Source organism: Dipodomys spectabilis, unplaced genomic scaffold (assembly GCF_019054845.1).
Source record: "Dipodomys spectabilis isolate Male_0828 unplaced genomic scaffold, ASM1905484v1 ptg000073l, whole genome shotgun sequence".
Taxonomy (NCBI): Eukaryota; Metazoa; Chordata; class Mammalia; order Rodentia; family Heteromyidae; genus Dipodomys; species Dipodomys spectabilis.
The window spans coordinates 7,195,831-7,222,004 of NW_024870750.1; the positions used below are offsets into that span (position 1 = coordinate 7,195,831).

Consider the following 26,174-nt stretch of genomic DNA (forward strand, 5'->3'; position numbering starts at 1 on the left):
TCTACCTCTCAGCTGGTTTATGCAAATTACCCTCCAGGGAAGTATTACAAAGCATTCACCGGAATCTGCAGGTATTTTAAGACGTGTTAAGTCAACCCCACAAGTTCTCCAATACTGAGAAACAAAGAAGCCATGGAGTGAAGTGGGAAGGAACAGGACTTCACAAAAAGGAAACCCTTGCACTAGTTTATCGTTTTACCAAGGTCTAGGGCAGCCCCAAGGAAAGCCAACTGGATTTGGTTCGCATGTAGTCGTAACTCTGAAGACACACAGTTCCTAGGCATCATCTCTGAAATCCTGAAGCCCTGAAACAGAGCTCCTCCAGCAGAGGCAAAGTGAAGGCAGGAATCCAGAAACCCAGCATAGGGCTGTTTCCAGCTACTCTCTGTCATCACAGAGGAAGGGCCAAGATTGAGTGTCCGCAGGCCCCAGCTCCACAATTCACTGATGCAGAAGGGCTAAAGAACTCATGCTCTAAAAATTAGTAGCCAAGACACTAAAACTTTTACATGGATTTTCTAAAGGGGATTGTTTGCATAAGTCTTTTCAAAAATGATAATTGCCATTCACTATAAAGTTAGATTTAGGCTCTGTGCCCAGTGCCTGACACTCAGGAGGCTGAGATCTGAGGATCATGGTTTGAAGCCAGCCAGGGCAAGTAAGTCCATGAGACTCTTATCTCCAATTAAACACTGTAAAGCCTAAAGTAGAGTGATAGAGTGCCAGCCTTGAGTAAAAGTACTAAGGAAAAGCATGCAGTACCTGAGTACAAGCTCCAGTATTAAAGGGAGGGGAGAGGAAAGTTAGTTTTTGTTTAGACTTTTGGCTTTTCAGCAGTATTCACATTATTTCCTACCTAAATTAGTCTTATTAAAATCTGAAGTTCTGCACCTCTAATACACAAGACAAGCAAGACTATTCATGCTAATTACCTGGCCTGTCAGGTCTTTTCTGAACTTCATAGAACCCAGAAATCATATCTGTACAAAGCTAAACTGAACTAATCTCCCATTAGCTGCGTTCTTTTCTAAAAAAAAAAAAAAAAAACAAAACAAAAAACAAAACTTTAAAGAAAAGCTGGAAACACAGAAGAAAGCTAGATGACCAAGTGATGACACAGATCATCCATCTTCAGAGCTTTACTCCACCAGGCTTCCCCAACTCAAGGAGACCCTCCCCACATCCACTGAAACTTTGGAGTCATTCTTCACACCTCATTCAGGCCATTCAAAGCGTCACTACATCCTAATCCCGCCACCCACCAAACACATCTGATGCATGGATGTCTCTCTTATCACCACTGATGCTCTTCCTGACTAGCCACCATCCTATCTCTGGCTACAACTGCTACAATCGTCTTACAGCTAGTCCCCCTGCTTTCATTCTTTCTCACACCAACCCTTCTACCAGCTACCAGCTTTGTACCTAGCTCTGAAGAGGTTCTTCCCTGAACTGTCTCTTCCTCCTCCTGTTGTCCATGTAATCCAGGGGCCCTGGCCTTTAACTTCACAACCTGAGCCATTCATTTTCTCTTTCTCACTTTTGGATTGTTCACATATTTCCTCTTGGATGGAACTATGCTTCTTCCCATTTTGCTCATTACTTCTGATGTTAGCTATCTATTTCACACTACTTCCTTACAAAGGCGATGATCTTCTCATCAAAATTAGCCCGACACACATGATGGCAGCACGAAGGGCTCTTCCTTCAGAACACCTGCCACAATTCCCACGTGTATATTCCATGTGGGTGTGTCAAGTATCTGTCTCCCCTACTAGACTTGGTCAGACTGTTTCATCTGTTTGTTGAGCGACCACATCAAATAACAATTCTGAATTCCCTTTTAAAGACATGCCATCAATAAACAATTTTAAGGAAGTACTTAGATGTTGACAAGACTGTAGATAAGTAGCTGACATATAAAGATTAAGGCTCAAAATCAGCCCATAAAGAAGAGTTTATGAAACTCTAGTTCACTATCAAAAAAATCACAAGTGGAGGTGTGCCTAAAGAAGCAGAGTGGCAGCCTTGAGTGAAAAAGCCAAGCAACAGTACAAGGCTAGAGATTCCAGTACCAACACACACACACACACACACACACACACACACACACACACACATGCACACACAGCAGATAATGACAATACTAGGTACATTTCTTCAAAGAACTGACAATACTTTCAAATAAATAAATGTTTCCAGGTTCCTGGTATTTCAAATAGCATGTGAAAATTTTTAAATTATGGAGTCCATCATTTGTTTTATCTGTCTTCTAGGTGAGTGGTATCAATAGATTTAAACTTCATATTGAAACAGACAACCTTTTTATTTGGGTTAAATAAAACTTTGGTACAGATGGCTAAACAAAAGCCAAAATCCTTTACATGTCAGGTCCACATGCACAGTTTTGGACTCTCTAATATGTGTCCTGCCTGTTTTATGTCCCTAACAGAAAGCTAAATATTTTTTTCACATCCTTCTGAAACACACCTTTATCTACCAATTCTATAGCAGTATTGCAAGGGCACAGATACCCACAGATTGTACCTTCCACGATGAGACTAATTATCATATAATAATATTGGCAACATGAAGCATACCATCTCTGTGGGAGTTAGAAATAGGCAAAAAAAATAGTCTGTTAATTTATTCAAACTTGTTCAGCTGTCATCAAAGATAAAAATATGCCTCCACTTTTCATCTCCTTCAAGATCAAAGGTACATTTTTTAAGTCTCTGTGTTACTTTGATGGCATTAACTTCATGGTTTTTCCATCCAGCCAGAGTGAATGAGAATGCAGACCCTTTCACAGCTGCTTCTGAAAAATCTCATGGTAGAAACAATGGAAATTTTGTTACAGAAAATATTTTCTCCCCTACCCCAAGATAAATGAACAATTCAGTTTCTACTTTCAATAGAAAGAGATGATCAGTTTCTGAAAAGTTTACTGCTCAGAATCATCGGATTAAAATAGAACTGCCACAATGATCCATTTGAGACAGACCACAATACAGCATTCACCTCAATGTACATGTGACTATTTTTCCCTCTGGATTGTATGACAATGAAATTTCCTCAAATACCAAAAGCCAGCTGGGCACCAGTGGCTTTTACCTATAATCCTATCTACTCAGGAGTCTGAGATCGGAGGATCACAGTTCAAAGCCAGCTCAGGCAGGAAAATTCTTAAGAATCTTACCACCAATTAACAATCAAAAAGCTGGTAATGGTGCTGTGGCTCAAACTGATAGAGCACTAGCCATGAGCACAAAAGCTCAGGGACTATGCCCAGGCCCTGAGTTCAAGCCCCAAGACTGGCACACACACATACACACACATATGCATATGCACACATACACACACACACACAGACACACACTCTAAAGCCTTTAGACATACATTAGTTATATAATCTTGATGAATAAGAGCTAAATCAGCCAAGATGTGTTTATGGGGATGGGGAAGTTACTCAATGTACAAATAAACAAATGTTTTAACAAACAACTCATATCTTTTCTGAAGGGTTTGTATCTTTTCTTTGAAGTTAACTTTTTAAGGCAATTAAGCACTAATGGCAGGAAAACTAATGAAGAACTTCAATCAAAGCTGACTTAACCTGAACACGCAATAGAAACACAGAGAGGTTTTTTTTTTCTGAATACATTACGATCCAATTAATTTTCTAAAGCTTTGTCCTAGTTTTTTTTTTTTTTTAATTTCCACTATATAGGAGGTATTGTTCAAGAAAAAAATCAAGTTCTACAAATCCAAGTTTTTCCTCTTGTGCTAGTCTTCACTGGGACAAGTTACAAGAGACTGAAGTTTTTGTTTTCTTCTGTGGTGTCACAAAAAAACTAACAGGAACTGAGGTAGACAAGATGGATGGATGTTCCTGTTGTTATAAGTACCAAGTTTATGTCTGAAGGTAGTAGAGGAGGTAAGCAAAAGTTAGCTGTTTGCTGGTTCTAGTTGATTCTTCAAATTAGCAAAAGCTTGATAAAGTGAACCCCATCATGTGTGTGTAAGGGCACACGTGCGTGTATATGTACACATTTATCTAACTAGGGGCTTAAATTCAAGGCCTTGCACGCTTGCTTGGCTTTCTGGCCCTCTACCACTTGAGCTGCAGCTCCACTTCCAGCTTTTTGGTAGATAATTGAAGATAAGAATCACATAGACTTTCCAGCCCCGCTGAATTTCAAACTGTGATCCTTAAATCTCAGCCTCCCAAGCAGCTAGTATTACAGGTGTGATCTGCCATCCAAATGCTTCGTGCTCAATTGAGGTCTTAGGAAAATACCAATTACTTGACAGTCTACTTTCTGTAGTTAAAAGAAAAAAAATCTCTCCTGCTTTATCTTTGTTTCTGAGCTCAACTAATAAGGCAACTCTTGTAGTTCGTTCTTTGGTCTATGATACTTATAAACACAGGATGAATACAAGGTCAGTTATGGATACATTCCATGCCCTGAGTCAATATACTGAATGTACCTGGATTGGTTTGTTCTGTACATAGCACTTTTAGAAGATACAAAAGAAAAGAAACAGGTAGGATAATTCTTATTTCTAAGGGTTGATGCTCTGGGTTGGGAAGTAAACCTAAAGAAATACTGAGTAGAAAATCAACAATGAGCCTAAGATTTTTTACACTGAAAAACAAACATATTAATAATGCCTTTAACACATATAAGAAGTACTGAAGAAGAGGAAACAAAGGAGGAGGCTACAATGCTTGATGAGAAATGTACTCATTATCTTGCCCATGTAATTGTAACCCCTCTGTACAGTATTTTCACAATAAAAAAAATTTTTTTAAAAGAAAGTACTGAAGAAAATCAGTATTTTTCAGGCCAAAAGTAAATAAATTCAGTTCTGGCCACACTGAGTTGTAGATGACAGAGGAGGAGGAAGAGGAAGAGGGTGAAAGGGAGAGGAGGAGGGAAGAGGAATATGGAGGAGAAAAAATGCCATATTGAGACTTGTGATAAATTTGCTCTGAAATACAAAGTAAAGATACCTGAAGGAGGGATAAGCGGGATCCTGGGTGACTAGTCCTTTTACAAGAGATCAAGGAAGAACAAAAAAAAAGGGAGAAGGAGGAGAATAGAAAAAAACTTCACAAGAACAAGATGCAATGGAGTATTATCCAGGCTTAAAGAAGAAGTCTGAACTCATTACCTATGTATGCAACTGTAACCCCTCTGTACATCACCTTGACAATAAAATTAAATTTTAAAAAAAAGAAGTCCAACTGTGGCTCAAATAAAGAGCATTAGCCTTGAACAAAAGGTTCAAGGACAGTAACAGATCTTCAGTTCAAGCCATAGGACCAGCACACAAAAAGAAAAAATGATAGAAGGAATGATAGACTGGAAGGGAGGGTGGAGGGAGGGAGGAAAGAGGGGGGAAAGGAAGATAAAATTATGTCAACTGTATGAAAATGGATAGAACTGAATATTATTATGTTAAATTAGATAAGCCAAGCTAAGAGAGACAAATACCATATTTTTTGCTTGTATGTAAAATCTACACCTAAAAAAAATAATAATATCGGGCTGGAAAGGTGGCTCAGTGGTAGAGTGCTTGCCTTGCATGCATGAGGCTCTGGGTTTGATTCCTCAGTACCACATAAGCAGAAAAAGCCAGAGTGGCACTGTGGCTCAAGTGGTAGAGCACTAGCCTTGAGCTGAAGAGCTGAGGGACAGCACCCAGGCCCAGGGTTCAGGCCCCATGACCAATAACAACAATAATAATAATATGATAGAATTGTAAATGGGGGTTTATGGGAGGAGGGGAGCCAATGTGTAGAAGCAGGGAAAGGAGAGGATAATAGGATTCACATATGAAAATAATGTATTGAACTGTGTTGTTTTAACTGTTTCAACACTGCCATTGCAGTACACTGAGTTCCACAGAGATGGCACCAGGCTGGGGAGAGGTACAAGGTAGACAGGCACAGGGCAGCTCTGTGCCTCGAAGAGGAAAAACTAAACATGAACAAAGGAGATCCTAAGATGCTGAGAGGGAAAATGTCATCATGTGCATTCTTTGTGCAAATCTGCCTGGAGGAGCACAGGATGAAGCTGGGACCCAGATGCCTCCACCACCTTCTCCAAGTGTTCTAAGAAGTGCTCAGAGAAGGGGAAGACTATGTCTGCTAAAGAGAAAGGGAAAACTGAAGACATGGCCAAGACAAACAAGGATCATTATGAAAGAGAAGCAAAAGCCTACATCCCTCCTAAAGGGGAAACAAAAAAGAAGTTCAGGGATCCCAGTGTACCCAAGAAGGCATCCTTCGACTGTCCTGTTCTGTTCTGAGTATCACCCTAAAATCAAAGGGGAACATCCTGCTGTCTACTCAGGATGTTGCCCACCAAAGGGGGGAGGGGGAGATGTAGAACGACACTGCTGCAAATGACAAGCAGCCTTACAAGAAACACATGAAGGAAAGCTGAAGGAAAAACACACAAAAAATATCGCTGCCTACTGAGCTAAAGGAAAACCCGCTGCAGCAAAAAGGGGAGTTGTGGAGGCTGAAAAGATCAAGAAAAAGAAGATGAAGAGGAAGACGAAGGCAAAGAAGAAGAGGAGGAGGACGAGGAAGAAGAAGTTGGTTCCGTAGTTCTTTTTTCCTTGTCTATAGTCTTCTCTCCCCGCCCCCTCCCTTACACAACTCACTCCTTTTAAAGAAAAAATTACTGAAAGGTAAATCTGTGTGAGATTTGTTTTTAAACTGTATACTGCCTTTCTTTAAATAGTTAACACACTATCGAATATGTCTAGAGAGCCCTGTGGTGGTGGTATTTTCACCAGCCACTAACCTTGCCTGGTACAGAATACAGCATGTAAACTGACATGGAAATTCAAAGCAGGTTCTTGTTGGTACACAGCACAAATTAGTTATATATGGGGATGGTAGTTTTTTCATCTTCAGTTGTCTGATACAACCTATAAAAATAGTTGTTGTCCTGTTAACTGAAGACCACTGCTATTCTGTTGGCATTCTGAATGCTCCTAGTAAATATAATGTTTTATTTTAAAGAACTGTTTTTAAAGTGAGGAAGAAGAGGGAAAGAAGTTAGAAAAGTAATATAGACAGTGTGAATTTGATCAAAGTACATTGTATAACAATTTATGATAATAAAATGGTTTAGAAATCAAACTGAAGAGCTTATTTTAAAAAATAAAGGATGAAGCTGAACAGAGGAACCTGTGTAGGAAGAGGGTGGCAAAATATTCTTCAATCCTGAAAACCCATAAATATACAAAGAAAAGGCCTTCAGATTAATAAGAATGGTCACTTGACAGAACTCAGTTGCAAATCAAAAGGCTGAGACTTTAGGATGGAGACTTTGCCAACCCAGACAGGAAAGCCCATGGAAGAGACTCTTATCTCCACTTAGCTACCAAAGAGTCAGAAGTAGAGGTGTGGCTCAAGTGGTAGAGTGCCAGCTTTGAGCAAAAAAGCTAAAAGACAGCCCCCAGGCTCTGAGTTCAAGCCCCAGTATTGGCACACATGTGTGTACATAGGTGTGCATGTGCATACACACACAACACACACACAATAAATTAGTTGCAAAGAAGTATGAAACAAAATGAAAACTCAGAGTTCAAGGTGTCAGATGGTGCATTCAAAGATTTAAACAAATAAAAGATAAAAATAAACTAAGCAACTCAAGGGCAACAATGTGAGGGAGGGAATGAGAGAGAAAGAGGGAACAGCTTGCACTAAACAAAAGGAAAGATATGTACATATCACCCGATGTGGAAGAAGTAGTTGTATTGTCAAAGCTCATAGAATTCACAAATCACAGCATTACATACTAGACACTCTACTCTGCACAAATTACCTCATTTAATCCTCACTCTACCCACATAAGCTAGGTACCATTATGACTTATTTAACACATAAGGAATAGGTATGGTAGGGTAAGGTAAGTAAGTCAAAAAGGAATTCTAACATAGGCCTCCCCTAATATGCATTCAAGGAATTAAAAAAAAAGAAGAAACATGTTACTGCATTTATTATTCGAAATCAGTACCAGATCACTGCCCAGCACATAGTAGATACTCCATAAATTTTGGTGCATTGATGAATAGTTAACTGGAAGACTGGTGCATGTCCAACAAAGAAGTTACAGAATTGTGTCATTCTATTTAACCCCCATTGTAGAATGCCTCAATTCTTATAATGCTATAAATATACAAAAATAAAGTCATTATGCTTTAATTTCCCGTGAATTAAAGGGGGGAAAAAGGCTTACAGAAAAGATCAGCATAAAAGCTAACCTTTCCCCACAATCCAAGTGGGTTAATCAATATTTAGTTAAATTTGGCAATCTGAGGTTGGCCTGCTGTGACCTCCAGCAAAACGCTCAGAAAATGCTTGAGGAGGCAAGGATTGATTCCCACATATACAAATCTACCCTTAGTAACTCCGAACTGTGAAGCCATTAAAAATAATTTAATTACAATCTAAAGGTATATAACAGCTCTTTCCTATAAAATAGTCTGGTGGGTGAGCTCTTGGAGATTAAAAACAAAACGACAGACACTAACACAGTTGTACCTCAAGTTGGAATAGGGGACAAAAGTGGCAACCTTTCATGGCCATCTCTTGGGCTCTCATGAGCACCTCTGATTTGCTTTGGGCCTATGATTTCTGTTTTCAGATATACACATTGAATCATTTAAATATTTTAAAGTATGTAATTTCTTATATGGCCTTACTTAATGGATTGAGTTACCATTATTTGGGAAAGATCAATTATGAACATGATTACTTTAGGGGTCAAGAAAAAGCAGTCATTTATTCAACTAGTACTTATCAGTACTATTGCTCTGCATAGCTGAGGGTCTAAAAGTACCGGTAAAGCATGACTCAATCCTAAAGGCTTGGTTCCTAAACCAAAATCCTCATGGCTTCCCAGTTACATCATTATGTCTAGAAAGTTAGGATTAAGTATCTCAGCTCAGATCTCAAACAGCTTCTCTCCCAAAGATAATAGTCTTGTGGAGTTTCCTGCCTGGGCTGTCTTCAAGCCATACTTAGTAGCTTATATTTACTTCATACAGAAATAGTTTCTATTTCTTTAACTGCAAAAATGAAAAAGAAAACTATTTCCAGAAAAATGTCAAAGTGTTCCAACCATTCTTCCTTTGTAAAGTTTTTATGTGTTCTGTTTTTCCATGTGAAAACTTAATGAGGCTGGGAAGGTAGCTCAGTGATAGAATTCACATGCATGAGGCCCTGGGTTTGATTCCTCAGCACCACATAAACAGAAAAAGCCAGAAGTGGACCCTGTGGCTCAAGTGGTAGAGCACTAGCCTTGAGCTGAAGAGCTGAGGGACAGCACCTAGGCCTAGAGTTCAAGCCCCACAACTGACTAAATAAATAAATATTTACAAACTTAATGGATCACAGAACAACTAATTACACTATACAAATATGTCACTTTATTGTATAATAATATCTACATAGAGCCAAATGCTATTGCCTGAAATACACATTGATTTATATGACAGTAATTATCGCTGGCTTCATTTGTTCAAGTATTTTCACTCAAGGCTGCTACTCTGCTACTTCAGCCACACCTTCACTGGAGACTTTTTGTTGGTGGACTGGAGTTCCATGAACTCTTCTTTCTGGGCTGATTTTGAACTTTAATCCTTATATCTCGGTCTCCCAAGTAGCTATTTATCTACAGTCTTGTCAACATCTAAGCACTCACTTAAAATTGTTTATTGATGGCATGTCCTTAAATGGGAATTCAGAATTGTTATTTGATGTGGTAGTTCAACCATCAGTGGTAGATGAAACAGTCTGACATGGCCCCTAACCTCATGGATCTCAAAGTCTAGTAGGGGAGACAGATACTTAACACATCCACATGGAATATATACTTAGGAATTGTGGCAGGTGTTCAGATGACAGAGTGCTGTCATCGTGTATATTGGGGCTAATTTTGATTAGATCAAAATTTGTAAGGAAGTAGTGTGAAATGAATAGCTAACATCAGAAGTTATGAGTGCGTGGGAAGAAGTATATTTCCAGCAAAAAGAAAACGTGAATAATCCTAAAGTGAGAAAGAGAAAATGAATGGCTCAGGTTGTGAAGTTAAAGGCCAGTGCCCCTGGATTACATGGACAACAGGAGGAGGAAGTACGCAATTAAATTCTATGCTTCCATCAGAAAGCATGACATTGCCCATTCGTGAGGAAACAGAAAGACTTGGGGAAAAAAATCGTATCAAGTGAAGTAAGGTAGATCCAAAGAAACACAGATGCCTCATTTGTAATAATCAGTGTATGTCTAGGATAGTCCTAGCAGAATAGCTCAGTAACTATGTACAGATGCCCATATAAGATGATACTACGCAAAATGAACTCCAAGGTAAGAAAACAAGAGGTTTTTCTTTGTTGTTGTTGTTTTTCATGTATTATGTGATTTCTTTTTCCTTTTGTGTTCCCCGTCCCCCCTATGGTTTATCTCCTGTTGTCACTGTATTAGATTTTGGTACCCTGGGTATTGTATATATGTTTATCTGAATTAGGGAAGGGGAACAACAAAATGGAGAGACAAAGGACACTGGGAAAACAAATGCAACAGCAATATTGATGAGACAATTTGTTGGAAATGAACGATACAAATTGGGGTAGGGAGGTTGAGGAGGACAGAAAGTGGGAGATAAGAAAGAGGGGATAACAAAAAAATCGTTAAGATATCTAGAAAAAAAGAAAAATTCTGCTGAAACAGGAAATATGAAGCATTATGTTCATGGCATCTTTTGGAGTATTGAACATTTCATATATATTGCCATGAGACTGAAATTATATATTATAATAGAATCTTACCTGCTAAAAAAGTATGCTGCCTAAAATATATGAGCCATATTATAACCATGAATATTAAGTGTGTGATTGGCATTACACAATAATATTTGCTATTTTATTAATACCGTATTCATTCAGTCACAAAATGTTGGTCAACACAAAATAAATTTTAATGATTAAATAAATACCTTCATTAAACATTCCTGGGTGTCTTATGTTTTAAATACAACTAACTACACTGACACCAGCACAAGGCCCTCACATCCCCTGGGGAGACGGGGGATGTGGATGGGAGAGAAAAGAAAAATACGTTGGTTACTTGTGGCAGAACCTACAGCGACCCCTTGTGGTAAACGGTAACCACAAACAGATGGTGGGGAAATAACACCACCACTGCCTGGCCTCACTCTGGAGAGTGTGAGGAAGCATTGCTCCTCCAAGCTAGGCGACAGCTGCTAATCACAACGAAAGTACAAGACAAACATTGACTAAACTAACAGCTTTCTGCATGGAAATCCAATTAAAACAACTATTATCACTCCCTTCCATTCAAAACCAGTGATTGGGATAGTTGTTTTGGTAGGCTGGTGGTTAAAAGATGAGTAAATGGATCTCTTATACAATCTACTCTGCAATCAAGCCAAAGAAAGACACTAGTGTCCAGGGTAGGCAGCCCTCCGGCCAGCAAAGCACTGCCTCTGTTACATAACATTGTGTGGGCCCAACCCTCTGGCTTGCTCATCCAAGTTATTTAGGAAGTGGTCAGTATAATTTCAACCTCTTGGATTATTTTAGAAGTTAGAAATGGCATATTAGAAGACATGGGTACGCCAATGCTTCAAGAACACTATAGGGTTTTATCAGGATTTCCTGAATAGTATCTTTAGAGGTTGAAGAAAATCTTTCAAGAAAAACAAAATTTATAAGAGAAAAAGTTGTATGCCTTCCACCGTCTGTTTAAAATTGGATGATAATTAAGGTTACTGTGTCTTGTGTGGAATTTTTTTTTACTTCACTTTTTCTCTGTTTCCTGTAGGTTTCTGTTTAAGAGCTCCATTTTTATAAGTATCAATTCGAGCATGAAAATAATTTTGGATTTTTCTACAAATAAGAGATGACTGAATAAAAAGTATATTAAAAAAATGCCTGTACAACCCAGCTATGGGGGGGGGGGGGGACAGAAGAGGAAGGAAGGGAGAAAGGGAAGTAGGGAGGGAGGAAGGGAGGGAAGGGAGAGAAGGAAAGAAGGAAGGAAGGAAGGAAGGAAGAAGGAAGGAAGGAAGGAAGGAAGGAAGGAAGGATGGAAGGAAGGAAGGAAGGAAGGAAGGAAGGAGAGAGAAAGCCTGAGGATATTGAGTTTTTCCTCTTTGAAACTTCATAGCTTATAAAATACTACCTCCTCTGTTGTCTCCATTCCTGAACCCTTGTATCCTCCAAAGAGAAAAATACTATTAGATTTTCATAATGGCAGAAAAATGCATCTAATATTTCACAGGGTTTAGGAAATCATAAGCAATAATTAATGCCAAATACAACTATCGATGTGTAGCCATACTTTCTCAAAACGACAACCTGGATTACTGTCATCCCTTCTGCCTACCTCTTAAGAGTGTAGAAGAATGGGACTGTGGTCTAGGGGGTGAATTTGTTCACAGTGCACTGCATGTGTGTGTAGAAATATCACAATGAAACCACCTCATAGTATACATGTCAATTTAAAAACAATTAAAATTTCACTAAGGAAGACTAGCCTGATAACATCTAAACAACGACTTAGTCAATAAGCATTTGGGTGAGGGGTCCTGCTCAGATATAATAAACCCATCTTCCCTTCCTAACTTATTTTAATCCAACTTGCTACAGATTTTCCCTCCGTCATTGACAACAAGTAACCTAATACTTCAAAATACTAGAGAGGACCTTGAATACTTCCAATAGAAACAAGTGATTGCCGGTGCCGGTGGCTCATGCCTGTAATCCTAGCTACTCAGGAGGCTGAGATCTGAGAATCACAGTTCAAAGCCAGCCTGCGCAGGAAACTCTGTGAGACTCTTATCTCCAATAAACCACTAGAAAACCAGAAATGGTACTGTGGCTCAAGCTGTAGAACACTCGCGTTGAACCTAAAGAGCACAGGGAAAGTGCCCAGGCCCAGAGTTCAAGCCCCATGACCGACAAAAATAAAAAGAAGTGATAAATGGCCAGGTGCCTCCAATTACCACTGAAAAATTAGAAGAGGAGTTGTGGCTCAAGTGGTAGAGCACTAGCCTTGAACAAAATAGCTAAGGGACAAAATCCAGGCCCTAATGAGTTCAGGCCCCAGAACCAGCACAAAAAATAAAATAAAATAAAATGAAGTGATAACTATTCAATGTGATAGACATGCTATTTACTCTGATATGATCATTTTACATGGCATGTGTGTATTAAAATGTCACTGAGCCTCGTGCACATGCACATCCTATGTGTCAATCAAAAATAAAAATACATATATTTTTAAATGTGTCAAAACATCCCTATTGCCTTTACAATTCTTAATATGTCTTCTCTATTTACTAAAAATCATACACTAAGATTTGTTTTATTCCTAATTGGTCTGAAAATGATTGAAACAAGTCTTTCATCTTAAAAGTAAAAAAATAATCCCTGTTTCTCCTAGTCTGAGATTTGGCTACCATGCATATGTGTGTGTGTGTGTCTGTCTGTCTGTGTGTGTGTCTGTGTGTGTGTGTGTGTGTGTGTGTCTGTGTGTGTGTGTGTGTGTGTGTGTGTTGTCCAATCTACTCCATGGCCTCATTATTTTACTTCATAAACTGAAACACCAGGAACAACTTACAATGCCAAATAGGAAAGTAAATATCCAGTCTTAAGTGATGTAAACCAACCAGCAAATTGGCTATAGTTGTCACTTGTAGGGCACAGAATACAGCATTGATATTGAGAGAAATTGCAGCTAAGGAGTTTGAAGTTTTATGAAGAAATCCTTTGGTTTAGATGCTGTATTCAAATTTGCCAAACTCCTTGATCCTTCATTCTGCATCATTGAAAACTTCTCTGATGGATTTATAACTGGCAGAGATTTCAGGTTAGCTACCTATAGACACAAATAAATGCTTGAGGTTTTCTCTCCCTAACCTTTTCATACCTCCTCCTCTCCCCTCCCTTCTTCTCCTCTCCTCCCTCCCCTCTCCTCTTCTCTCCCTCCTCTCCCCTCCTTTCCCCTCCCTTCTCCTCTTCGCTCCCTCCTCTCTCCTCCTCTCCTCTTCTCCTCTCTTCTCCTCTCCTTTCCTCTTTCCTCTCTTCTTCACCCCTTCCCTCCACTCTCCCCTCTCCCTTCCCCTTACCTCCCTCTTCTCCCTTCATTCCTCCTTTCTCTTTCTCTCCCCCCAAACTCTGATTTCCAGAGGAATTTTTTTCCTACATCTACATCTCTTTCTTTTTTGCTTCCTCTGTATCTTTCTGTGTTTAAGATGTCTGTCGGTGTACTTATAGGTTTTCATATCCTCTGGGCCTTGTCTATGTGTATATTTGTTTGACTCTTGTACATGTTCAAACTTTTCAAAAGAAAAATGATGTTTGGTCAGAAAGAGGTCAATAAACAACTGAAAGCCCCTGTTTCTTCAATTCTTGAATCAAACTAGGAGTGCTAGCTCCTTGAATTTCTTTTCCCGTTAAAGCTGGGCCAACACATCTAATGTTGTTAAGTCAGTGACTAATGAATTGCTCAATATGACAATCCTGATCTCTCTATAAGAATCCTGAAGGGAATTTTCTTTGTTAATTTCAATTGAATATAATCTCTGCGGAAGAATTATTCAATTTCTTTGCCAAGTCAAACAGAAAAGACAACTGTGGGATACTTCCACATGGATGTGTAGAGCAATGACACGCTGTAATTCTAAGTTCTGAAGTCCTTGTGAGAGAAGTACTGAGACTATTGAATATTGGCCACACATAGACATGCACATACATTCAAAGCTTTGGGGTTTTGAATGATGGTATTTCAAAGTTAGCCATAGGCAACGAGAGGTGGAATTTTTAAATGTCAACACAGATAAATGTGCACTCACACTTGGTGTCCTCCATGGAAAGTAACATTAAACCAATGAAGCAATTAGGAGCACAACATGTAAAAAAGATTAAGCATTCATTAAGTCAGATGTCAGATGTAAAATGGAGGAAACAGAAGTACTCAGTCCTGAGCCTCACCGATGTTAATTTCACGCTATACCTAAAACAAAACCTATGCTAAATATACCTAAAACAAAACCTATGCTAAAGAATGGATCATCATTCCAATCTGTGTAAGAAGTTTCAACCAAAGATGCTACACTGGTAAGTTTCCATCCAGAGAGTCTCCTTCCTCTTTCTCTTCCCTGAGTAAAGACAAGAGAGCTTGTGAATTTTCTCTATGGCCTTCTCTGAAAAGTCCTCTTACAGACCAAATTATACAAAGTGGAAATGACCCAAAAGGGTCAGAAAGCTGGGATCATCTAGCCATATCTTAGATAGCTGGGTCCAATAACCTTCAGATCTCAACAACTCCTGGTTAGAATAGTAATACCCTTCTGAATTCTAGAGCTATATCTAATATTTATACAAGGTAATATCGGAGTCTAGAAACTGCCTACCATTATAAATGTACAGGTTACATGATCATAAAATTGAAAATGCATAGGAATTCACACTAGGATGGCTAAAAGCATTACAAATATTACGAGTAGGCCAGGGCCCTGTTAGCTATGTTTGTTTGGGATTTTTTGTTGTTGTTGTTTTCAATCTAACCATAATACTACTGCTCTAGACTTGCATCATGTCAGGCATTGACCAAAGTAAAAGAAGTAAGTCACAGACCTCAAATTAAAGCCAAATACCACACTGGAAATTCAGAGGACATATTCCGGGATATTCATAGGCATACAGTCCTAAAACCGGAGGACATACTTGCAAGCCCAGTTTTAGAGGAGACACTCATCTAAGAATCGGTGTCACCCAATCTACTACTCCGAGGAAGCATCCTTTGGTTGGATCATTTATTATCACTCGAGTCTGCCTCTGTATTGTCCATGAGGCAGGACCTTCCTAAAACCAGGGGACATGTCTGAATCAAATTTCATCCAAAGGGCCCACACAGAGTGAGTGGTGTAAGGCACCAAAATAACTATTGTTTCCATGGATGACTGAGTAAACAAGGGCTCAGTGGACGGCAGGGAGTATTCCCACTGCTTTTGTTCTGAGGTTCACTCTCCTAGGTATACAGGATTGTCTTTCTCATAACTCTCCAGGCAAAGGGCCTCTGAATAAAATGAAAGACCATTGAAGGGGAAAAAAAAAAAACTTTAAACTTGTTCGTGAAGTTAAAAATTACATTAAAGAATTTCCAACACGAAGATAGAGATATCAGTAAAACGAAAAGTTTATACAGCCTGATGTGTGAAATATATAGCCACCCCCACGCAAAATACATTGCAGTAGATGTGTGCATAAATGGATGGTTATTCTTTAAGACACTTTTAGAACCTTTGTTTCTGTAACAGGGCAAAACAGCAGTTTCTGAAAGCGTCTTCCAGTTGCATTTAAAAAAAAAAAAAGCCCACTAGTTCCTCCCTTCCTTATACAGTGTCTGTTGTTTAAGGCACATGAAACAGATGCTAAAGGAACCAATGCACAAGAGGAAAAATGAAAAGAAGAAACTTCACCCACAAATCTGACCCCTACAATTGCCTTCTTGTTTCCCAAGCACCGGTTCTATTTTCTAGTTAGGTTCCATTCCTACTGCTGGATTCCTAACACTGAGACCAAAAACAAAAAAGAAAGACTGACATCTGATTAAGTAGCCACTTGGACTACCAGTCTCATTTTAAAGGAAACCCTCTTCTGCCACTAGCTCTAAGAATTTAGTCAGCGCCTGCAGCCTACTAAAGCGAAAAAATTATATATCTAATTTATATTTTATATATATATATAAATGTTAGAGGATAGTCCAGAAAAGATTTCTGATCAAAGCCAAATTCCAATCTACTCTCCGGAGGTACCCCCTCCCTCCCTCTCTGTCTCTGTCTCTGTCTCTGTCTCTGTCTGTCTCTCTGTGTCTCTCTGTCTCTCTGTGTCTCTCTGTCTGTCTCTGTCTCTCTCTGTCTCTGTCTCTCTTTGTCTCTCTCTCTCTCTCTCTCTGTGTCTCTCTGTCTCTGTCTGTCTCTGTCTGTCTCTGTCTGTCTCTGTCTCTCTCTGTCTGTCTCTGTCTCTCTCTCTGTCTCCCTCCCCCCCCCCCCCCAGCTCCGGGTCTGGGATCTGGACAGGTGGGTGGGAGGGGGAGGCTCCCAGGAAGGAAATTCAACTAACTTTCTTCCACCGCCGCCCCCCGCCCCCTCCCACCCCGGGTCCCGCTGCGCCCGGGCGGGGGGGGGGGGGGGCAGCGTGCGCCCCTCGCCCCCAGGAGGCCAGGCGCGGGGTGGGGGCGCCCGGGGGCGGGGCGGGGGTGCCGGGCGCGGGGCGGGGTGCCGGAGCCGCGACTCTCCTTACCACTGGAGCGCCTGACGATGTTCTCCAAAAACGTGTTCTGCGGTGCCACCAGCCCTCTCTTGCCCCCCGGCATCCTGGGTCTGGAGAGCGGCGGCCAGGATCCGCGGCGGGGGAGGGGGGGAAGCAGGAAGAGGAGGTGGAGGAAGAGGAGGAGGAGGAGACGGTGCTGGAGGGGCAGCCGAGAGAGGAGGGGGCGCGGCGGCGGCGGCGGGGTCCCCTGACGGTGTCTCCAGCCCGACCCGGATGAGGATGAGCGGCTCTGGGGAGGAGGACCAGGCAGTTCATGGTAGTAGCGCTCCCCCGGCCGCCGCTGCCCAGACAGTGGCGGTGCCGCACACGGGGCTCGGCAACTGCAGGCTCCGCCGGGCACAGTGCGCCTGCGCCGCCCCCGCGGGCGCCGGGGCCGTCCCGCCGGGGCCGCTGCTGGGGCCGCCGGAGACGCCGGTGGTGGAGATGCTGCTGCTGCTGCCGCCGCGGCTGCTGCTGCGGGTGGCGGAGATGCTGCTGCTGCCGCCGCCGCGGGCGCCCGGGAGCGGGCTCAGCATCTCCCCACACCCCCCGACCCCCGCGTCGCCCCCCGTCCTCCCCGGGCCGGGGCCGCGAACGAGCGCTGTGCGCCTCCCCTGAGTCCCGTCCCTTCCAGTCCAGGTGGAGCCGGGCGCCCTCCCCTTCCCGGCGCCGGGTCTCGGAGCCCACCCGCCGCTCTCACGCCGCCAGGTCGCCGCCGCTCCCCAACTTCTCTCTCGGGGAAGTGCGTGCGCCTGGTGGCCGCGGCTCCTCGCTCTGTCCGATGGGGTGGGGGGGTGGGGGGGGACCCGGTGGGGTCTGAGAGGCGGGCGGCCGAGGTAGGGCGAGGCGGGGGGGGGGGGGGATCACATCTCGGGGGCGCTGGCGGGTCCCGGGGCAGCGGTGCCGCTCGGCTCGCGCTCCGGCCGAGGCTGCGCGCGCCGTGGAGGCACCGGCGGGGCGGCGCGCGGGGACGCGGAGCGCAGACACCTGACGCGGCTCCCGCCCCGCTCCGGGCCTCCGCTCCCCGCCCGCGCGCGCGCGCGCGCCGCCCCGCGCCCCCTCCCGGGTCCCCCGGACAGACGCGGGGGGGAGGAGGGGAAGCGTGGGGGGGAGGATCGGAGCGCCTCGCTGGCACCCGCCACGACCCCGCGCCCTCGGGGCTGGAGCAGGCTTGCCGGGGAGCCTCCCCGAGGGATCCCCCCCTTCCCAATCCCTCCCCCCCCCACACACACACACACAGCAAAGTTGCAGAATAGGTTCACTGGAAGCCAGCAGGGAAGGAACAGCCTCAATCCTGCAGATCCGGAGGGAGGGAGGGGGGAGGCGGGCAGCTCGGCGTGGAAAACCAGAGAAAGCTGCGAGGTCGGGGCAGCGCGAGCCTCCGGGGCGGAATGAGAGACCCGGACCAGAGACGGCTGCGGCGCCCTGAGAGGCCCCGCACAGGTGCGGGTGGGGGAGAGAGAGGTGGCAGACCGACGTGGAGAGCGAGCTGAGGCAGACGCCCAGACCCCGGCTCTCTCCAACTTGTCCCCAGCCTCCCCGGACAACTTGTGTGCACGCACAGATTCCAGGGCTTCGGCCCCCTACTTAGCGAACGGAGACCTCTAGGGATGGAGTCTAACCATCTGCTGTAGCAAACGGGACAACCTGCTGGGAACGCAGGTCCAAGCCTTCCTCCCCTTAGCGAGCTCCACCTGGGCCCGTGGAGAAGGGAAAGAACGCAGAAGTGGGGGGGGGGGGGGGAGTGGAGGGGGCGGACTGATAGGGCTCCGCGCCGGGGTCAGCCATGGGTGGGTCAGCCATGGGTGGCTGGACACAGCAGCCTCGAATGGCATTGGACCAGAGGTTGGTTAGGAGAGTGTGCCCCTTTTGTTAGGGTCAGGATGAGACTGTTCCAGGGTGAGGTAAATGCTTGAGAAATGGTGAGCGCAGCTTCCCAGCATCTCATGCGCCTCAGGAGCTGTGATGCTGTGATTTTGTACGCAGTTCCCACTCCCCTTTTACCCATCACTCGCCTGAAGATTCACGTTCTCCTTCTATAGCCTCTCCCCTCTCGTCTGTCTCTCTCCTCCTCTCCCTGCCCCCCAAAGGCAATTGTCTATGGCACTAAAGTGTCCAACCAAGATCCACCCTTGTCTCCTGAAATCTCTACCAATCTGTCTAGAGCTTGGACGGTTGACCAAACCCAGAAGGTTAACAGGAAGCAAAAGCCGTTTGTTCTGCTAAAGATTCTTTCTAAGGGAAAATCAAGAGACTCGGCTGAATAACACTAGGCTATTCTAGCTTTCTACCAAAGCACTGGTATTAAGGCAAGCTCATCCCAGTACGGCTAGAAAGCCTCTTAAATACATCCGGGTGCCTTTAGTTAAATAACAAGGGACTTGGGCACAGATTGGATCTGTGTGGTTAGCTTGTCACCAGCAGGAGTCAGGGAGGTTGTTCTCCTGAGATATGGGGTCCTCTCTGCAGTTGCTGGAGGGGGGAGCGGTGTCAGCTGGAGGGGAACTGGAAACCCACACTATCATCCCTGCCTTAAACACACAGTGAAGTCCACCTCCTCCCTTGACCTAGCTGTGCTCAAAAGATCCTAGACTAACCAGTTGCTGGTGGGTCATGCCTGTAATCTTCGCTACTCAGGATGCTGAAATCTGAGGATTATGGTTCAAAGCCATTTGGTTCAGTCAGGAAAGTCAGTGAAATTCTTATCTCCAATTAAACACCAAAAAACTGGGAAGTGGAGCTGTAGCTCAAGTTGTAGAGCATCAGTCTTGAGTGAAAATAAAAAAAAAATTAGGGGACAATGCCACAGGCCCTGAGATCAAGCCCTGGTAGCAGCATTTAAAAAAAATAAAAATAAAAACTCTGACTAATGGTTGGCTGGGGTAGAGAATAGGCAGGCTTCTTTTTTAAATATTCATATTTACATATAAATATTTCACAGATTGCTATCCTGGGCTTCTAGCATGATAGGATAATTCCATCATCACCATTAAAGGAATATTCCAAATCTATATGTTCTTTTGCACATCATCAACTACCCACATATCTCGCCTCTGGGTATTGATTTAAACATCTCAGTTTCCCAGCATTTCCCATCTAGTATAAATATCTCTGTCCCTAATCATCCCTCTGTGGGTGTATTAGCTCACACTTCCCAAAGAGGAAACTCTTTTGGACTCCATTAAGCTACTGTCACACAATTACTGGTAGCATGTCCCCATTTATTTCCATCTGCAGATTTTAATTAAGATGACGTTTATCCTTTTCTTCTCTGCCCTTACTAACTGTACAGCATTATAACTTTTGGATTCTTTTAATCACTGTAAAAAAAAAAAAACCCCAATCAGTAGTTTTAAAAGTATGGTAAATCATTGAATTACAGGCTTTATCTGGGACAACACTTCGCTGTAGAACATCCTATACAAACTAGGATCTGCTCTCTTATCCTTTCAAATCGTAGAATATAACCTGATCTTGGGTTAGTGGAGCAACAATCAACAGCATCCTCAACCTCCGCAGCTATCCTTGGCTTCCGCAGTACAAGGGAGAAGCAAAACCCCTGGCAACAACTCCCAACAGCTTCCAATCAAAACAGCAAAGGAAAACACAGCAGCAGCAGCAGCAGCAGCACAGGCCTGAGCATCTTGGACCCAGGTTGCAGCAAGGTGCCAATACAGCATTTTAAACGGGGTTTGCAGGCTGAGTCCGTATGTTGTGACCAAAATGAAGGCATATAACAACTCAGGAGTTAGAAAGCTTTCAATGTCACACAAAGTACTGCTTTTTGTAATTTTCTGGCCAAAAATTCCATTTCAAGGCAAAGCCGTTTGTGCTTATCTTCTATGTCTTGAGTTTTGGAAATCAAAGAGGTGTTGCTGGTGACAACCAAGAGTTCCAAGCCCTAGATAGAAGTGTTTGCTGATGCCAAAGACAGTATGAAAGCTAGCTGAACTGTGGGTGTGTTCCAGTAGCACAGAAAGAATAAAGACAGCTAGTAACTGCTGCCCTTTTGAGTCTTTAACTCCCATTTCCTTCTTTAGGAGCAGGAAAAGTTTCTTTTCCTCTATTTCAATCTTGCTTTTGAGCCATTTATCTGGAGTCTGCCTTTCCTTTCACGGTGTTCTCTTTCTGACTCCCCTCCTCTCTCTCTTTCTCTCCTTCTTGCTTTGCCATTTTACATTTGTGTGTATGCCTTTTTTCGGTTCTTTATTGGAGACACCAAGAACCTGGGCTCTTCACCTCCTCAACCACCTTCGGTAACAATACCTCCATCCTTTCCTCTTCTCTGCCCCACAGGATCTGAGTGTACACAAAGAAAAATAAAGAGGCAACACAGTGTACTAGAAGCTCGATGTTCCAACTCTATACCCAGACAGCCTGTCATTCAATCTTGCCTCTGCTACTTACGAGGCATTTAACTTCAATTTCCCAGTATCTATATAATGGGCTGTTATAAGGATTGAGTAAGTTCCTGTTTGAAAGCTGTTAAAAACCATCTCTGGTATGTAACAAGCACTGTGTGAGTGTGGAACTAAATGTGCAAGCCTGCTCTTTTCCTTCTCCATCCCCCTGCAGCAAAAACTCTAGGTCACCACTAATGGTCACCAACAATTTTTTTTCTTCCTTGAAATTATTTGTAGTGGTGTGTTGGTGGCTCACACCTGTAATCCTAGCTACTGGGGAGTCTGAGATCTGAGGATTATGGTTCAAAGCCAGCCAGGGCAGGAAAGTTCATGAGACTTTTATCTCCCATTAACCACCAAAAAGCTGGAAGTAGAGCTATGGTTCAAATGGAAGAGAGCCAGCCTTGAGAGAAAAAGCTAAGGGACAATGCCCATGCCCTGACTTCAAGACCCAGTACACACACACACACACACACACACACACACACACACTATTTCCAGTTGTGCAACTAGTGGTGATCAGCAAAATAGAATGGAGGTTATGTGTGTCATTTCCCATGTTAGAAGAGTGAGGGCTTGATTCCCCATCATCATCTTCCTTTGCTTTAGTGATCAAGGAATGCCAAACCCTAATCAACAATAGCTATCCGCCAAAGTTACCTGGCTCTTTAGTAGACATTATATAAGCAGAAAATAAAATCTCTGTGTTTAATACTGGGATTCTATGATTTGCTGCTGCTCCATAACATATTCTATCATGACTGATAGGGGTTCTGAACTTCATTTAGGCATAAGATATTAGAAGAACAGTAATTCTCAACTTGGATTGCACATACAAATTACCTGGGGAAAGGAGTAATAGACAAAAAATCCTCAAGTCCAGGCCATAGCCCAAACGAATATTGCAGGTGATTTCAATGTCCATCAATATAAACGACCTCTATGCTATATCCCATGAGCATAAGAGTCTCTAGGACTTAGATATTGTGCAAAGATCAAGTGATTGAGCACTTTCCTACTAAACACAAAGTATTAAGACTGAATCCCCAGAGCCACTAAATTTTTAATGTTTTGTTATTTTTTTATATCATGTATCAATATAAAAATTATATCAAAGATATAGATAACTATATCTATATGTATATATCAAAAATCTTCAGTTCCCAAGCACAACCCTAATTTATCCAACTTCTAGTCTCTCCATGCTTTTAGCTACTGAACATCTCAGTAGGAAATCAGAAAACTTCTAAGTCCCATGCACCATAAATTCAAGCACTCCAAATTCAGCTCAGCCGGCTCAGTGGAGCCCCATCCTTCTATCCATTTCTAATTGGCTTTGTTTCTCTGCTTTCTCCACCTTCTCCTCTCTCTTCACAGTTCAGATATCACCCTCTCACCTCCTGGTCTCAGAAAATGACTTGCAGAGTACGTGTCACACTGCCCATCCTTAGGCTCTTGGGTTCATCCATTCTTTCTTCTCCTCATTCTTCCATGCACTGCTGCTCTGGTCCCCATTCTACTTCTGCTTCTGGAAAGACCTCTTTATCTACTGGTCCCTCATTCCTCTGTACAATATTGAGTGTTTCCTTAACTCACTGTCTCTCTCTAGTTTTTTCTGTCTCTCCCATAGCTTTACAGCCCATTTTTCTCAGAAGAGTTGTCTGCAGAGGGCACTCCATGTCTTGTTACCTAATTTCCCCTTCACCCAGTAGACTGGCTTCTACTGCACTGGACTCTGAAATTTCCTGCTTCAAGATCACTTCTTAACCTGTCAAACCCCATAAGCCATTCCCTCCTTCATTGTACATGACATTTGACTGTTTTTCTGGAACATTCTCTTCCCTCAGAATGGTTTTGAATACTGAATGTATGAGCTCAGCATGTTAGCTAACCTGTCTGTTCCTGAGTTTCCTTATCTATAAAAAGGGAAAAGTAATAATCTTCACTTAAGTAAGAAGTAAGAATTAAATGAGATGGTTCAGGTGGACCAATCTTACATGGAGTTCTCCAATGGAAAATTGGATATCCTTAAGATTTTTTCTCATGAACTTGCCACAAATTCATTTACCAGAAAAATGTAAGCTGGATTGCCAGATGGTTATACATACTTTTTTAAATCCTTCTTGTAATGTGCTGAACAACATTATCTAAAATCTCTAGCCAATATGTGGGAGATACAAGCAGACAGGACTCCACTGATTCACGAGATCTAAACCACAGATCTTCTTCCTATAACACAGACCTCCATACCCATGAACTAACTGGCTCTCTGTATGTCATAACTCCACATACCCAAAACAAATTCATCAGCTTGCAGCCTGCCTAAATCCTCTCCTTCTGCAGTGTCCTCATCTCAGGAGTCAGGAATGTTGCCTCTACCTACCCACTTAGCCAGGTCAGTAACTCCAATATTTCCTCCATGTCAACCTCATTCATTCAACCTCCAAATCACTCCAAGAAGAACTACTTCTCATCCTCTCTATTGTCACTGCTCAAGGACTGCCCTATCCACTTTCAACTGGACTCATGCAACAAGGGCCTTCTAACTTGTCTCCCTACACCTGCCTAGTCCTCTACTACAGCTCCAAGCCCAACCCCATCATTCTCCACCCTGCCCTGCAAGTACTGAGATCCCTGAAGCAGACATCTGGTTATGACACTATCCTGGTTAAATGCATCCACAATTCTCCTTACCCTCAGTGAAGGTCCAAAGAAAGCTCTTAGCCCTACCTGAGTCCTGCTTACCTTCCAGATCTCAGCAGTCATCATCTCCCATGCATTCCCACGTTTTCTCCCATTGCTACTCCCATTTTTTTCCTTATACTTAATACTTTCTCTCCCCTTCCTCTCCATAACCACCACCACCATATTCCTTCACATCATGGATTAGATGACCCTCCAACAAGCTCTCTTTGACTGTATAGAACCTTCATGTTTCTTCTAGGGCTTTATCACAATATCTGTCTCAGTGGTGTTGAGAAAAGATGACAGGGTTGAAACCTGTGTTCCCCCTCACCAGAATTCCCACTGCTTTCTCCTTCTCAGGTGTCATCAAAAAGAAAAAGAGAGGAGTTTCCAAAAAAAAAAAAAAAAAAACTCAAATAAAATAAAATAAAATTTAAAAAAAAAAAAAGAGAGGAGTTTCCTGGAAAGAACTAGGAAAAAATCATCATAATAAAGAAGTTTGTGATACACTGCCCTTGTGGCATCATCCCACTATACTGTCACTTCATAGAATAGGGGAAGTACCTAGTTAGAAATGGCTTTCATACACTTCCCCTTCTATTCTAGATAAGAAAAAAATCCTATGATAAAGGAAAGGAGAGAAATTAGAGAGGAAGCAGAGTAAGGAAAGCTGGGTGCAGTGATGTATGCCTGTAATCCTAGTACTTCAGAGGCTAAGGCAGAAGGATTCCAAGTTTGACACCAGCTTGAACTACATATTGAGACTGTCACCAATCAGCAAACAAAAGAGCCATGAGGTTCTGTTCCCAGTCCTGTGTGGATCTCTAATTCCAAGGTCATCAAGGAAAACAAGAAAATCACTATACATGAATTTTGGAGGGACTATGAGAGTTCCAACCATCAGTTGTTTATGCATCCGTTCTTTCCTTACAGCATGCTTGAGCTGCTGTTCCATTCAGCGAGCTGGGAAGGTGCTATGGATTCTCTACCGCATACTCTACATTTGATAAAGGGCAATCTAATATGGTTGCAAGCCCATCTGTTGCGTCACAAACAACTCCTCCTGAATAGGGTACCAGTTTTTTTAGACACAGTGCACATCACCCCAGTGCCCAAAGACTACCTGAACCAAGTGTACTCAAAGAACCAAATGCTAAGAGTAAATCACAACACATCAAAGTTTTCTATGGAAAAACATGTGGGATCCAGTTATTGTTCAAATTACATCAATTGAGATGTCTAGAAAACAGGGTCGGGAGCTCCGGAGAGCAGCTTTCAAGCCTTCCACACAAATTCTATGGTCATTCTAGAAAATTCTAGTTCTAACCTTGAAGAAAAATAAAGAGTGAATTTAAAAAGGGATTCCAAGGAAGAGTCTTACCACAAAGAATTATAATGTTATTTTCTATTTGCAGTATAAAGTCCTCTTGTTAAGACTGGCCCAAAAGCTGGGCACAGGAGGTTCACATCTGTAATCCTACCTACTCAGAAGCCTGAGATCTAAGGATCATGGGTCAAAGCCAGCCCAGGCAGAAACGTCCATGAGACTCTTATCTCCAATTAACCACCAGAAAGCTGGAAGTGATGCTGTAGCTCAAAGTAGTAGAGCAGTAGTCTTGAGCAAAGAGCTCAGGGACAACTCCCAGGCCCTGAGTTCAAGCCCCATGACTGACAGAAAAAGAAAAACAAATTGTCCAAGGCTGAGAATGTGGCTTAGTGGTC

The 26,174-nt window shown here is 42.7% G+C and overlaps 1 protein-coding gene and 1 pseudogene across 1 annotated transcript in view; one reads left to right on the top strand and one right to left on the bottom strand.

Annotated features, from left to right (window-relative positions):
* Kcnh5 (potassium voltage-gated channel subfamily H member 5) overlaps window positions 1–17,811 on the bottom strand; it is a 261,532-nt gene extending 243,721 nt beyond the window's left edge. The window contains exon 1 of the mRNA XM_042682565.1: window positions 17,356–17,811. Within this exon, the coding sequence (XP_042538499.1) occupies window positions 17,356–17,428 (73 nt within the window). The 5' untranslated portion in view covers window positions 17,429–17,811. The remainder of the gene's footprint in view (window positions 1–17,355) is intronic.
* LOC122110025 lies at window positions 5,994–6,687 on the top strand (annotated as a pseudogene).
* Window positions 17,812–26,174: the final 8,363 nt, after the last annotated feature.